The sequence below is a fragment of the Falco peregrinus genome, chromosome 18 (genome assembly GCF_023634155.1).
Source record: "Falco peregrinus isolate bFalPer1 chromosome 18, bFalPer1.pri, whole genome shotgun sequence".
NCBI lineage: Eukaryota > Metazoa > Chordata > Aves > Falconiformes > Falconidae > Falco > Falco peregrinus.
In genome coordinates, this window is record NC_073738.1 from 2,342,196 (window position 1) to 2,358,002 (window position 15,807).

Below are 15,807 nucleotides of genomic sequence, written 5' to 3' on the forward strand. Positions count from 1 at the left end.
CCTATCATCTCACGATCTTCCTATCATCTCACAATCTTCCTATCATCTCACAATCTTCCTATCATCTCACAATCTTCCTATCATCTCACAATCTTCCTATCATCTCAGCAGGTGAAGATGGGAGCGCTGGTGGGGGAAGCTACAGTGTGCAGGCCACAAGGAACAAAGGATGAATGGGAAAGTACAAGAAAGGGAGACCTGGAGAAATTCAGGTTCCCGCATTCTGCAGAAGCCCTGGAATGAAGCTAAAAGCAGGAGGGAAGAGGTGGAAAAATCCCGACAATTAACTAAATAGCTGCCACCCTACTGAAAAGCCATCAGCCTCGCTATGGCTTTGAATGAGCCAGAAAAGAAATAACTTGCCCGGGGTATCACTGGGGTCAGACCATACAGAGGGCTGGAAATCTCTGTGGTTTAAAAGAAATTTAAAATCCTCGCTGTCTGTTTCGGACTGCATCCTCAAAGGCAAAGTATTATTCTCATTCCTATGGGCGAAATCCTGGCCTCTGGGAATCAACAGCAAAATCCAACAGGAGCGGGATTCTGCTTAGCATGTAATTCAAAAGATGTGTTTGCAGAACTCTTGATTTCCCGCATTCCTCTTCAGTGAACACATTTAACTGCTTTTAAAAATAAAACACTCTCCTGAGTCTCTTTCCCTTTCAGGGACCACAAGGTAAGACCACAGAGGATACCCGAGTTATGCTCCTAATTCCAGCCAAAAGGTGAAATTCCATCTTTTAAGGAAATCACTGCTTCTGCTGCAATTCTTATCCCAGATGAACCAGTTAGGGGCTGTTTTTCCAGCAGTGTCACCGCTAACACCGGGACACGGCTGACTCACACTGCCAGGCTAACAGCTCCCAGAGAGAGGAGGCAACTCATGTGCGTGATCAGAAGTACTATTCCAGAAGCATGCTGCAAGTTCAAATTAAAAATAAAAAAAGCAAAACCCAAAACAAAACCCTGAAGGGCTCAGCAACAGAAAGAGATTGAGAAAACGAGGCCCATGGTTTGAACCGCGAACGCACGCGAGCTGTTCTATCGACATTAACGGAAGTATTCGTAGTGGATACATTATGCATGGCTCTAAAGCGCTCGAAGGACCGGGACGTGTGTGGCTTACAGTCCATCGCTTTACAAATGCAGCATCGGGGGGTTCTGGGGAAGCTCTTTGCTAAGGCTGACAAGGAAGCAACGCTCAGGTGAAGACAGTGGAGGTCCTTCACAATTTAGATTTGCTCCAACGCATGCCAGAATGTCACCAGCTTCACCAAAGCTACGGTGGCTGCACGTGGGCAGAGCTGCCCGAATCCGTGGGCTCTACCCAAATTCCCAAGTCCTTTTGGGCTCTGCATCATACAATTAAAACAGAGACTGTGTGAAACCAAGCAGCACGAGGCAGTTGGATACGGACAAAAATAAATAGCTAAAATGAAAGGGAAGTCAAAGACAAGACAGCAATCCTTCATCACCGTGACCTGGAAGAAAATCCTGATATCCATCAGAACACAGTGCCTGATTCTGCAGAGCAGCTCGTTATCACAGGAAGATGAAGTTGCTCAGCACCACACTGAATCAAGCATTGAACGAAGCAGTGCCACAAAAATAAAATAAATTAAAAAACCTTTTTTGATTCCTCTTCCAACCACCCTTTTCAAAAGAGGAAAACCCAACCCTAAAACATGCCCTAAAATAATTAAAGTTTCCTAAATACAAAAGCAACTTATTTTGAACGGGAAGAGGGGCAGGGGAACTGACTGTCTCAGAATAGCCTATGTCTGTTTGCACCAGTTTGGGGTCTGCTCCCACACTTACACTCATGCTTAGCTTTATACCCATTAACTCTAATGGGGCAATTAATACTTATAAATTAAGAATGAGTGTAAGTGTCTGCAGGATGAAGGCCTCAGTCAGGAACCTGGCTTGCCGAATGAGTTGCTGGCGCTCACACTTTCTCTTCAGATTTTGGAGATCCTTTGAAATACTTTTTTGTTTTGTTTTTGGTTTTCCCCTCTTCAAACACACCCCATAAAAATCAACGTGGCAGGTTTGCAATGAAGAGTTCCTTCTTCCAATCTCCAGAACCCGCAGGTCCCGCATACAGCTCATCTTTTAAAGACACTAGGAAAAATTAATTGCCAATTAGAGCAACATCCATGAGATCATCATCTTCTTCCCCGATCAAAAACTCAGGGCTAGCCCGGGATGGTCGCTCGGCTGAAAGGATAGCGCTGCTCGTCATGGAAAGAGACTGGTCAGCTGAAATTGGGGACTTGGACCAGCTCTCCGGCTTCATGCTGTGGGATTTCTTCTTGTCTCTGTCTTTATCCCGATCCCGATCTCTGTCCCGGTCTTTGTCTTTCACTTTTTTCTTCTCTTTTTTGTGCTTCTTGTGTTTTTCTGAGCTATATTCAGGCAAAGGCCTAATGCCATCGTCAGAGCTGGGGCTGTTCTGATAGGATTTCTCTGCTATGGAAGAGCCCGACTCGCTCTCACTGTCTATGTTTTGGGGAGTGTATGCTGGTGACTTACTGTGGCTGGGAGAGCAGCGTTCGTGTTTTGGAGTAGATCCACTGATCAGAGGAGACCCATAGCTTTTGGAAGAAGCCATCTGAGGCCTTAGGCTATCCCCACCTCCTTCCCCAGGTTTCTGCAAAGTTACTTTGGCTTTAATGCTAGGGGAACCACCGTCGTGTTTGCTGATGATAATTTTGGCCACTCCAGTGCTTCCAACATTTTTGGAATCTGAAGTCTTCTTGGAAGACTCAACAGATCCTCCAGAAACAGAGACTTTTGACTTCTCTTTGTCACTCTTCTCACGTTTGCCCTGGAACTCCCCCCCAGACATATTGTGTTTAGAGGACATAGTATGGCTTGAGGAATTGGAACTTGGCCCCATTTGTCCATCCATCGGGTCATCTCCACCAGGCCCACTAGTGACAACCCCATGTTTCAGTTTGTCTATGACTGCAGTCAGCGATGGCTTCTTGTTTCTGCTCGGAGACTTGCCTTTGGAACTTCCATGCTGGTTCTGAGATGAAGACATGGAAGACCCACTAGACGAAAAGGAAGATGAAGATGCCGTCGAAGAATTGGATGAAGGAGGTGGTTTCTGTGACATAGACCCAGAGGATCCCATTCCTGAAGACGATTTCATACTTGAGCTCGATCCAGTCCCAGACATGTGGGAGCCTCCGGAACCTGAACTGATAGGTGACTTTGCTTTAGATGATGGGGGAGTACCTGGGACAGGTTTCATGGGAGAAGCAAGCTTGTCAGAACCTCCCGAGGGTCTTGAATGAGAAGGAGAGATGTTTGGTTTACTCATGGAAGGGTTCATAAGTGACGATGGCTTTCCTTGAGGTTTCATCTTGGTGCTTCCAGAACCACTGCTGAGGCCGTGTTTGGTGATGGGGGAGGATCCAGGCTTTCCCACCGACTGAGCCGAACTTTTGGACTGACCTGAACTTGAGCTGCCTTGGCTTGAGTAGAGGCTGCTGCTCATCTTTGAGCCAGAAGACCCTTCTGATTTGCTGCTTTTAATTTTGCCTGAGGTTGAAGAGGAGGAAGAAGAGGACGAGGAAGAAGAATGGCCATGGTGGCTTTTGCTGCTGGAGGAGGTGACAGAGCCACTACTGGTATACTGGCCATGTGAAGACGGTTTGCCAACAGTCACTGTTCCTTTTGGGATCTGAATGGTTATTTTTGGAATAGGAGGAGTAGCTACACCGGGAGGAGTCTGAGATCTGCCTGAGCTCCCAGGAGATTTGGACCCACCTGTGCTGGCTGGTGGTGTGAAAGGCCTGTTTGATGAACTGTGAGATGGAGATTTCCCATCTGTCTCCTGCTTCTTCCGCTTTGGAAGTTTCTCTTTACTTTTACCATCACTGGAAGGCGTCCGGCTGCGCTTCCCTGGCTTCCCATCTATGCCGGGACCTGCCATGTTACTTCCAGAACCATTGCCTTCCTTTACCCGTTTCTGAGACTTTTCTTTTCCTAAATCCCCTGTATTCAGCAAAGGGCTCTGACCTCCACTGTGATGCTCCATGATGTCAGAGGACCCCAGTGCTTTGCTTGCAGCTGCAATAATACTAAAATCTACCGTATCAGACTGATTGCTCCCCTTAAATTTATTTTCCCCCCCATCAGCCCCCAAGACTTGCACCCCCAAAGTAGTTAGAGCCTGGGATGCATAGCCCTTGAAATCATCGGTGTCTCCACTCTGACTACTCTCATCAAAGTACTCCTCCCCAAAGCCACTTTGACTCTGACTGTTCAGCAAGTCAGGATTGAAATCTACTCCATCTGGAAAAAAATGGTTTGAAGAATCGCTGTTGGGGCTCACAGCAGCGTCTGCTATGAGGTCTGCTGGATCTGTGTACGGGTTCTCGCTATTGTTCGTCTGAAAAACATCTGGGTCAAAGAGGGCACTTTGTGAATGTCCTGAACTAGAAGAGTCTCTTACTGGAGTCCCAATGGGCGGGCAGTCCTCGTTAGTGGTGGGGAGCTTGGAAGCCTCCTCTGCTATATCTGAAAGGATATCAGTAACATCAGCTCCAATGCTGTCCGAACTAGAAAGTCGAACCATTCTCTGAATACTGGGCTGCGAGTGAGGTATAGGCTGTGGGTATGTAGTAGGAGGAGTGCTGCATTGGCTGGGTGCTGGAGTAATATGAGGGGTGTCCAGGGTGTCTGCAGTCATGTTGACATCAAAAATGGGATTCTGGGAGTCAACATCCATTGAAAAGAGCTCCCTCTGGAAATCATCCTCAGTCTGATGCTTGGGCTTGTCGGCCGGCATGCGGGACTTTTTTTTCTTTTGCTTATTCCCCCCAGGGCCCATTTCCATTCTGGGGGAGCCAGAGGAAGAGTTCTGCCTTTCGAGAGGGCTGCTCCCATACAGAGTGGAGAAATCCTGAGGGGGATTCTCTTTAAGAAGGTTCATGAGCATGGGGTGGTTCTTGGTGTTGCTTGCTGGTGAGGATACTGGTGGTGGTGTGTGATGGGGAGGGGTTGGACTTGAGCCAATGGTAGACCCCACATTCCCTGTGATCTGCAACAAACTAGTGAGAATAGGGTTCTGAGACACTTTGCTGAAGTCCTCCCCATGGCCCACCGAGTCATGCCTCTCTTTCATGCTTATGCTCATGTTAAACAAAGTAGTGATGGGCCCCCCAGGAAAAGTGTTTGTTGGGGTAGTGGTACCACTCATTGGGTTGCTGCCTGTGGTCATGCCATACCCTGGGCTGCTGGCTGGGGGAAGATTTTTCTTCACCATATCTTCTACTGTCTCTGCAATGAGGGACAAGGCTGGTGTGTCTGCTTGAATCGTTTCTGCTTTCCTACGAATTGCTCTCATGGTGACAGGAATGGACATACATCTGCAAGACACAAGGCAAAGTGGTTAGTGTGCGTTTTGCTGCCCTATAGCAGTGTTCGCTGAAGATTTTTTAACAACCTCGTCAGACATAAAAGCAAGCAGTAAGGCTCTTGGGCAAAAAAGAGCAACAGGTCCAGGCACAGTAAACGCCCTGCTGCTCTGCTTGTATTTACACTTATCCCATCACACTTACCTAGCCACAAGACAACTGTGCCTTTATGCATTGCCTTGCAATCACAAAGGGAGAATTAATCAACCAATTAACTCTAATAACTAACAGCTGACAGATCATGATCTTGCAGTTAAAGCACAGGATGCAGTCTGGGTGGTTACCCTGACTCTGCCAGAAAACACCTTTGCCTGAGCTTGGCAAACCTAATTTCCTGCAACCCTGTAAAACGTCAACGATAATGCCATGTTCTGCTCAAGGACAACAAGCCTGTAATGCTTGGAAAGCAAAGCCAGCTATTCTCACTCCAAAGGTCTGTGCTGTGCCCTCTTAACATTCTGCCGTGTTCTGAATGGTGGCTAGGGCAGGGGAGCCTTGACAAAAGGCCTGTGTAAATGACAAACGGCAGGGGAGCACTTCCATGTTTTATAAAAGGTAGAAAGCAACCGACTACAGTAGAAGGCATAAATAGGTAGGCACCTTGGAGACACGCTCAAAAATAAGTAGCTATGGTTCAGCGGCTGGAATGGAATTTTCAATAGGGCTCCAAGCTTTCCTCTCTGCCAAACAACTAAAACTCACCCACAAACAGAAAGGCTCCTAAACCACCAGAATAAATATGAGACAGACACAGAGTTCATCTGTAGAATTTGGAGGGCGCGGTGGCACAAAGAAAATCTAGCTTACCTTTGAACAACTTTGGCAATGAAATCATCTGTACAGATAAGAGCATCGGACAGCCCTTTGTACAGCTTACAGTTCACGTGAGTAGAGTCTTGCACATCCATTACCACTAAAAGGGAAGGCATTTGGAAGAGATCAAAATCCTGGTTACAGTGGAAGAAGACCCTGCCATCCTTCCTGTAAACACACTCAGGCTTTTACTGAGTCCACTTACCACACACTAGGGAGTCATTCACAGGATGCTGGAAGGATACACTAAAGCAGGAGTCAGAGAGAGGACAAACTTCAAACTGCAGGATCCCAGGAGAATCTGAAAGACACGGGAACCATTAAATTAGGGAACACGAGAGATGAACCAGCTGAATACCCCCATATAGAAGAAAAAACCCAACAAGGAAAGCAGCACAGGCCCAATTTCTTCCTCCTACACCTCAGAAAATTACCCAGGGTTTCTTATCCACACATACTAGGCCAGTTGATGTGGTACCCACCTTCTTTTAAAACTGTTCGCTTGACACAGCTGCCAATCAGCGTGTTGTACGCCACCTGATGTCTGATCAAATTGAGGATGAGAGGAACCCGTCCAGGGTGCTGGAAGGCGATTTTACTAATCAGAGTTCCTTGAAGGCTTCTTCCATCTGGGAGAGGAGCATCTTTGTTCAGAAAGTAACAGTGCTGCTGTCCTGGAAGAGCCTGACAAACAATTTCTGCTTTACTCCAACTACTGCTGGGTACAAGGCAATAACAGACATCTAGGAAGGAAAGAGCGGGCCCCAGATCCAAGTCACGCCAAGCCACCTTTCTAGCTGAAAACGACAAACAATGAAGATGCTTTCCTTCCAGTCTGAACAAGGAAAACACAATTTTGGCTCCTCAGAAGTAGTACTATTGAACAGTATTCCCCGTCCCCACTAAAACAGTTTTCCTACACTACGGCATCCCTTCCGAGGAAAAGAGAAATCCTCTGAAGTTAACAAGAGGTCCGTCACTGATAAATTTAAGAACTAGCATTTCCCCCAAAGTGATGTGATCCATTCAGCCACACATTACAGTCCAAACAAGAGGAAGGGACGGAACCTGGGAAGGCTCCATCCCATACCTCTGCTGTCATTCCTGCCGCTGCGTTTCAACAGCAATGGATTTTTCATTATCTAATTTTCCTGATTACCGTGGTCCCATCTGTATCTGTATTCTAATGCTTGGATAGTATAGTTTTTCCCCATGAATAAATGCTGTATCAATGAATTTCCTTTACCCTACTTGAAAGATACCTGAAACAGATGAAAATCCCCAGACTGCTCATCTACAAGTACAACGTCCTGGTTGTAACAACATACTTACTGCATAGAAGCGCATATTGTGGTTTAAAGGTAAAGGATCAGCCTCCTTGGATAACTCGAACTGTGTGATCAGCTCATACAAGGGTACAAATGTTGGTGGTGTGTCAAACAATGGAATACCTGAAGGAACAAGATGGCACAAAACGATCGCACCCAGGTGCCAGAAAGAGACAGCGGGCCAGAGAAAGTGTTACCATCTAGCAAAGGAAACCTATCCAGGTTTTACTGAAAAGAGCACAAAACCTTGAGCAACTTTTCTGTCCTGCATTAAAAAATGGCAGAAGTTTATTAATAAAAACCTAAGGAATATCTGCTTGATGGATCTGCAACCCACCTGTGCAGCCCTGAAGCTTCTGAATGAAAGCTCGAGACACTGGAATGGGACGGGGGAATTTCAGGAAGAAACAAGCCGGTAAGTCCACGCTGTTGGCACTGGTGATTGACGAGAAAGACGGAGTTCTGCAATGGGGGGTGAATACAAGATCTTATTAGATGCAGGGCATGACTCCGGCTTCTGCTACAAACAGACATACAATTCACTGTTCACTCAAACACAAGCAGACTGTTAGACCTTCTTAAAAATTAAGACGCTCCTCAAAAGCATGTCACATGCCTGAAATACATACTTATTGGCTTAAAGACAGCACTTAAGTGCCTTATAGAATGCCGTGATGTCACACAGTCTTCTCCCCACTCTGACTTCCACAGAATGTTGAATTTGCATCTGAACAAGGCCACTGAGAACGACCTGGCAGACGCGTCCTCTGCTTACCCTTTGCTGTCAACTGGATGAGAGCCCATAATCAGTGGTGCAATTGGAAGTTTGTACATAGCCATGGTTCCCTCAACTGTTACTGACACATTCATACCCAAAGACCGAGGAACTGCAAGAGGAAGCAAGGAAGAAACCCAAAACCAACATAAGCTGATGAAAAAAAACCAACACAAGCTTTACGAATTAAATATCACCACGCTGGAACTATCTTACTTCCTCCAGAAGGCACAGTTTTCAGCGTTCACCTTTATCAGTGAACAGTCTACAGCCCAACTAGTTAAGCTACCTAATGCTCTATTTTTCTCTTGCAAGGTAGACCAACTGCATAATTCTTAAAATACATTCCAGATACATTTGCAAGTTTGTAGCGCGCTCTTTACAAAGCAAAACAAATAATAGTTTTGGACAGCCTCACTCTCTTCTTTCCTGAGACCAGCCTCAATTTTAATTGGTGCTTGGCTTTGACATTTTAGTGAGAGACGGATGTCCATGTACATGCATAAAAAATAATCTTCCGGTAAGATGGCAGAGACAACAAGTATTCCCCCACAATAAAATAAAACCTATCTTAATGATGAAATTCACCCTAAGGAGACAGGCTCTGCCTGCAGACTGTCACCCCACCACCCTTGGCAGCAGCCCAGTTCAAACTCCAGAACAGGCACAAGGTTCAAGATGGTCAAATGAGCTTATTAAACCCATGTCCTCTGTAAGTCAACCTGTGATTTTCCTCTATTACAGGGTGACAGCAGAGGGCAGCCAGACTGCTGGAATTCTGCTTTCTTCTCTCCTTCAAGCACTAGTAGTCCACACTAGCTTCTAAAGCTGACCTACCATTGTTCTCATGCAAAATAACGGAGGCTCCAGTGCCATCTTCAAATAAATCATAGGGCGAGACGTAATATTTGAGATTCATCAGGAGACCTGCAGGAGAGAAGCTTTTGAACAGGCATCCCGACGATACAAGTTAACCCAACCGCTGTTAACCCCTGTAACCACACAACAACTCGTACACCTTGAAAAAGTTGCTCTCTGCTGTCAAAGGCACAGACATGGCCATCTGCCATAAAATTACTCCGTGTGGCTTTGTAAAGAAAAGCTGGCTTTCTGGATCCTGTGGGACTCACAAATACTCAGCCACCTCAACCCTCTGTTAGTTTGATTAGCATTTTCCAGTTAATGTGAAACCGATGTCCGTTATGGGGACCCCGAACAAAGCCATTTTTATTCTTTTCTAAGTGTTAATCAAAGATACCTCCACTCCTGGGGGTGAGATAGCCAACACTGCCACGAAGAATCTTGTCAAGGGGATTTGCATTGGTGGCTTGCCTGCAAGAGAGGCAATCAGAGGTCTGCAGCAAGCCAGAGTCACACCTGCTGCCAAAATTTACATGCTTGTGGCAGTCTAAGATTTTAGCTCAATACACACACTTCTCAGTCACACAGAGGCAGCAATCTTAAACTTCACACTGTTACAGGCAAAACAAAAGCTACTTTACTCTTGGCAGTAAAAAAAGCATGGTTTATCCACTGAATCTACAGCAGTGAAAGACTGTCAAATATTTCTCAATTTCTTGCTGTAAAACATGTTAACACTAGTCCATCTAATTATAAACTTTTTTTTTTTGCCTTTTAGACTTTCTTTCAATCGAATTCTGCAGTTACAACGGAATTGCTCAGAGAGCTCTAGGCATTTTTTCTTTACATGTATACATCATTCCCCTGCTACCATAGGCCACCTATAGCCTCAGCATTGGACTTTTTAAAAATAGCATCAGATGATACAGGCACTAACCGGACACTTCATGGATACACAGCACTTGGCATGATCAGAACTGGCCACTGTGATGCAGCATTATCAAGAAATAAACAAACCACCACCACCAAACAACAAAGCATATAGATGTCCTTACCAATACATCCCTGCCATTTTTGAGAGATCCAGCTCTAAGGACTGCAGAGCTAAGTACATTTTAGTTTTAAGTTTGCTGGGAAAAAAAAAAAACAAACAACAAAACAAACAACAAAACAATATAAGAAAAACTGAAAGGGACCAAGCAATGAAATCCAACTCACAGAACTGCCGGCTGACAAGCTGCAGTACTTGCCATCAGATTGAGCATTTAGAAATTGTAACTTTTCAGCCTGCATTCCCACTTCACATTAAATCCTCCCACCCACTGCGTGCACATGCAAGCCATGGTGATGAAGTCAGTAGGATCACCCCCAATGAAAATTTAAGCATGTAATTTTGTTTAGTTTTATGTATGTGGATGTAAATAAATATATTTGAGACTTACTTGTCTCCTGGCAACTTATATAGGTTCACAAGCCCCCTTAGATGCTTAGAAAACTCATCAAAATTTTTCTCTCTGAAAGGAAGTAGGGAAAAAAGTTAACATGTATCCAAATTTGTAACAGATAAGGTTGTGGTTTAAAAAGTTATACTAATATAGATATTAAGTCACTTCAGAAAAGACTTTTGCTACATGAAAGCTACAAAACGTATTCTTCTAGTGATCCAGCTTTAAAAATTCCATGAATGTAGCGCTGTGGCTTGGAAGAAACCATGCACAGCAGTCAGAATCAGAAGCATCTGAACCAAAGCCAGAAAATCCCCCCTGGAGAAGCAGAGAGATTTTGTGGGAAAGGAATGGTTATGAAACATTTTGCATCTCCAGACATAAAATAGCATCAGATCACTACCGCAAAGAAAAGCTTGTCAGAAATTGCAACAAACAACTCTTGTTGCTCACCTCAGATGTTGCACCAATTCTGGACAACTCTGAAAAGGAAAGGACATACGATATCAATGTCGAATGAAGCAACTTCAGTCTTTGTGCAGCACAGCAACTGTGAAACATTAGGACAGTAAAATTTGTGAGCATAGCTTTTCACGAGAAGGAATACAATGCTCACAACTACACATTGCTATGGTTCTAGTTCTGCTTGTCAGCCCCCTCCGGAAGAATTCAAGCAATACTCTTTCCTTCTTAAATGACTAATTTGAAATAAACTTTTAAAATTGTGAAGCTTTCAGGTTGAAAAGCTATGATCTTCTACAGAGATATTAAAAATGGTCTGTTTTCAGAAGAGTGGCTAGGGCAATGTAAATAGCAAGCTCAAACTCTCATGCATGTGCAGAAGGGAATTTAAGCCATTTTCTTTCAGCGTTCCACGTTTTAATACTTCCCACTCACAGATCTAAGTTTTAATAAGATTAATTTCCCTATCCTTCCTCCAGAAACAAAATTCTCAGGAACACAGCGATAACTTCCTCATATAATTTTGCTGTTATAAAACCACTTGGAGAAAAAGAGAGACCATCAGGAAAACAGTCCTTGCACACGTACACTAGGCCGGTGAGATTAACCCACAAGAACAGACTACTCCATGGAGGCTTTTACTTTCCACTAGAATGAGCAGCAGAGGTGTAATGCTAGGTCTAGGGAAACATTAAATATAATCCATTTCCTCTGTTCAAACAAAAGGGAGCCGAAATGGCAGTTCCAAAAACACAAAGGCATTACCCTCGTCTTGGTCAGTAATACATACCACGGGGTTTTCTCCATGGTGAGCCACCTTGACATCACACAGCAGCCCTGTAGGATCTAACTGGACTTCCACATAGAACATGTCTGAAGTGATGTAACATTCAGTGCCATTTGCACTAAGGTGAGATCCAAGGCTTACATACAAAACAAAACAAAAATTGCTGAGATGCACACAAAAAAACCAATCAAACCAGCAGTGAGATTATGATGTGTACAGATAAACAGGAAAAGCCTCAGCCATAAAATAAAGAAGCAGACCTACCCATTTTGTCTAGCTATAGACTCTAAGCGATCTGTCATGGCAGGCAGAGAAGATACTAGATGGAGAGAGGAAAGAACAAGGCTTAGTGAAATGATTCAACATTTCCCCAGGAGCGAGGCATCAGCAGTAAAACCAATCTCAACTAGTTACTCCCTCCCACGTCTTCACATGAGCGACTATATACATTATCTGTACTCAAAATACACGCAGAACAATTTGCATAGAGAAAAGCAAATGTTCTCAGAACTGCCAAGCGAGAAGGGATTTTCTTCTGCAAGTGGACTTCAGGTATGGGCATTTACAATAAAAGTAACGCGGACAATCTTGACTGGTACTGACCAGGATAAGTGTGCTTATGTACATGTGAGCGCACACCCACCAGGAATACTGTGAAATGGGCCAGCACCAAGCTTGCCTGCTTTAATGTTGTGGAGTATTTCCATAGCATATGACTGTTAAGCGGTTTGTAAAGCACATGTACAGAACGTACCAACCTTTTAATGCCTTCTGCAAAGTCTCCAAACAGCTCACCAGATGTTGGTGCCCCCCAGAGTTCATCACAACTCGCTTTTCCTTAGTCAGATAGAATAAAAATGTCCTTTTAGTGTATCACTCAGTGAGAGGGAAATATTGCAATTTTTGTTCAGTCAAGTGAGGTTTATTTAGGTAATTAAAAGCAAGTTAGATTTCATCCCAAAATTACATCCTCATTTTAATTCCAGTAGGAGAACAGTATCTATTTCAGAAGGAGGTAACAAAGGCAGGCCTGGAATTGATTTTTCATTTAAGCAACTTGCTCATCTGGAAGAACAGACTGTAGCAACTTTTTAATAGGCATAAGCTAAGAGTTACCTAAGAGACTACAGAGAAAGAACAAGACAGGCAAACTTTTAACACCATAATACACACGGAAACCTTTGATGTAGCTCTCCCCTGCCTCCTGCTGCTCCTTCCCCCCACTCAGAGACCACGTTTAACTAAGCCAGCACCAAGCTTTGAGTATTACCAAACAGGGAGCAAATTGCTTTACAAAACGTAACATCCCGAAAAAGCAACCGGCAGAATGGTTTGGGCTTCCCAGCACTGGCTGAAACCACAGGTTTGACCCTTTTCCTGGCACCGAGCTGACAGCTGCCCCATGTCAATTAGGCTGCAGAGGAGGAGGCTGTAATTAGGGAAGGCAAAAGCACGCCAGACAGAAAAGCTACAGACATCACTCCCTCCCCTGCACACTGTTGGGTGCAATAACTGACACGCCTCAACCACGCTGGCCCAGGAGGAAGCCAAGGCTTGAACAAAACCTAAAGCACTTTGAAGAGATCTAGCAAACCAACAACAGAATTATTACTAAAGAAACACCAGAAGCCCTCCTGCTCAGACCCCAACAATCCTCACCATGACTTGACGGACTAACTTCATGGTTTCTGTCCAAGGTCTGGCTTGGTTGTACTTTGCGTGAAGTCTTTCTAAGAGGGTACTCATCTTATTCAGCTTCTCCGTCTCTGTAAGACACAGGAATATTCAGAAAAAAGAATGAGACAATACTTGAAGGTTAACAAATAAAACAGTTTAGCAGTTGTATTGAAAATACTTTCCACTTTTAAGCTAAACACGATTTCAAAACACTTATTTACTGCTCATGTATCCCTGCAGCCTAGGCCTTAAGGTTAAGTAAATGTTAAGGATATATCACAAGCTACCAAAACCTAAAGGACCATAAAATGCCTACGGGCCTCTCGGGGAAAAAGCCCAGCTCCTATTCTGCATGGACTCTGAACAATGCTAAGTCCTGGCATGACAGGAATATATTGGGGCACTGTTTGAAGATACAACAGCATGGTCTGAAGATAAAGCTTTCCCTGGGCAGGAAACTGAGAGTGTAGAACACATCGTGTTAAAGCAGCGAGGTTAAGCTTTCTTTCCTGGATCCCCCTTCCCTCTTCCTGTTCTCTCTTCCAGCTCTCCAACTTCTTGTGCAGTAAAGACCATCACAGACCCTTCCATCACCAAAAACCTCAACCAAATGGGTCCAACTGCCAGTTGTCACAAATGCCCTGATCAGACACACTCCAGCCTCCCACTAGCTTGAAACTGAGGGCTGGTGCCTCTGCGGTGCTGTTCTAGAGGCAGGGCACGGCTCCATACACTGCAAAACAACGATGCGGCAGACAACTGTAGGGGTCATGGATCTCTACCAACCTAGAACCTACTCGGCCTTTACAAAACACCTCTCTTATCCCACAGACTCCCATCTAAGCCCTGTGGTTCTAGAACATCATTTCTGTGTGTTTTAAAAAGTTCCACTCTTATGAATATCTCCCTGATGAGAGAAAATGAGGGCTATGGGATCAGTGACTAAGCAAAACATTAGTGTTGGACAGTTCAGCCAAAAAAAGTTCCAAGATAAAATGGTTCATTTTTTCCCTACCATCTATTCAGACACATGCACAAAGAGAACGCTGGTTTCAGGAGCATTATAACGTTGTCATTTTTGCTAACAGACAGGTTTTTCCTACACTTGCGTTTGTCAAAAAAAAATCCCAGGGGCCACCACTGCCAAAACAAACCCTGTCACTGGCGCTAGTGTGTCCAAGGCAAACAGATGTCTGTGACATTTTAACTTCTACGGCATGCAACTACAGAGTAAACCCTCACCTGCAAAATATCAAGGGTTTGTTTTCATCACTGCTGCAAGTACAAATTGCAGACCTAATGCAGACCCCAACAAATCCAAGTGTAGGAAAGAAATAGGCGGTTTCAGACACTTTATACCTCTCTGCTACGCGAGAATCGCAGGACAGCTAAGGTGGGAAACCACCTCTGGACATCACCCAGCCCAAGCCAAGCCACCCGCAGCAAACTGCCCACCCAGGACCCTGCCCAGACGGCTCATGAACAGCTCCAAGGATGGAGACCCCACTGCATCCCGGGGCACCCTCTGCCAGTGCTTGGGCACCCTCAGAGAGATAAAACCGTTTCCTGACGCTCAGGTGGAGCCTCTTGTTTGTGCCCACGGCCTCACCCCCATGAGCCGGGGTCCCTCTGGGGCTGTGTACAGCCCAGGGCTCGCCGGCAGCCCAGGGGCAGCGAGAGCATTGCCAGGCCTCAGCGGCCACCGCCTGAGGAGAACATTCGCCTTTATTTCCTTCCACATGGAGCCCGCCCCGCAGCCTGCATCGAGCCCCACTGGCCCGACCGGGGGAACGAGCCACGGCGCCGGAGAAAGCCTAGGACGGTGCCATCGGCCGCGGGACCCTCGCCCTCCCTCCGGGGCCGCAGCCCCTGTGCCGCCCCACAGGGAGGCACCTCGGTCCCAGCCCGAGGCCGGGCCGCGCCGGGGTCCGGCCCGTCTCCTCACGGCGCCGGCGGGAAGCCCCAGCGCCAGCCGCGCCCCGCCGGCGGCACTCACCCTCGGCACCGCCCGGCGCCGCCTTCATACCGCGGCCCGGGGGACGGGCGGCCCGCAGGCGGGCCGCAGCACCAGCGTGGCTTCGGGCCGGGAGCGGAGGGAGGGAGGGGGGAGCCGCGGCCGGGCCGCTCCGCACCGGCCTCACACGGCGGCGGCCGCCGCCATCCCTCCGGCCGCGGCTGCGCTGCGGGCGCGCAGCGCTCCCCACCTCTCGCGAGAGCAGGCACTTCT

The 15,807-nt window shown here is 46.1% G+C and overlaps 1 protein-coding gene across 3 annotated transcripts; it reads right to left on the reverse strand.

The window, feature by feature from the left end:
- Positions 1 to 2,007: 2,007 nt before the first annotated feature.
- MED1 (mediator complex subunit 1) lies at positions 2,008 to 15,749 on the reverse strand. Of its 3 annotated transcripts, XM_055789775.1 has the most exons (18): positions 15,577 to 15,749; positions 13,563 to 13,669; positions 12,662 to 12,740; positions 12,168 to 12,222; positions 11,907 to 12,039; positions 11,108 to 11,136; positions 10,652 to 10,723; positions 10,265 to 10,339; positions 9,607 to 9,680; positions 9,186 to 9,275; positions 8,349 to 8,460; positions 7,911 to 8,035; positions 7,578 to 7,696; positions 6,728 to 6,929; positions 6,451 to 6,546; positions 6,240 to 6,345; positions 5,244 to 5,384; positions 2,008 to 5,066 (listed from the first exon to the last, which is right to left on the reverse strand). In XM_055789775.1, exons 1-18 carry the CDS (start codon positions 15,602 to 15,604, stop codon positions 2,135 to 2,137), a joined length of 4,575 nt encoding a protein of 1,524 aa, XP_055645750.1. In that variant the 5' UTR covers positions 15,605 to 15,749; the 3' UTR covers positions 2,008 to 2,134. The 3 variants fall into 3 exon arrangements, with proteins under 3 accessions (XP_055645750.1, XP_055645749.1, XP_055645751.1); XM_055789774.1 differs by having other exon boundaries at positions 2,008 to 5,384; XM_055789776.1 differs by lacking the exons at positions 12,168 to 12,222; positions 12,662 to 12,740; positions 13,563 to 13,669; positions 15,577 to 15,749 and having other exon boundaries at positions 2,008 to 5,384; positions 11,108 to 11,204; positions 11,907 to 12,038.
- Positions 15,750 to 15,807: the final 58 nt, after the last annotated feature.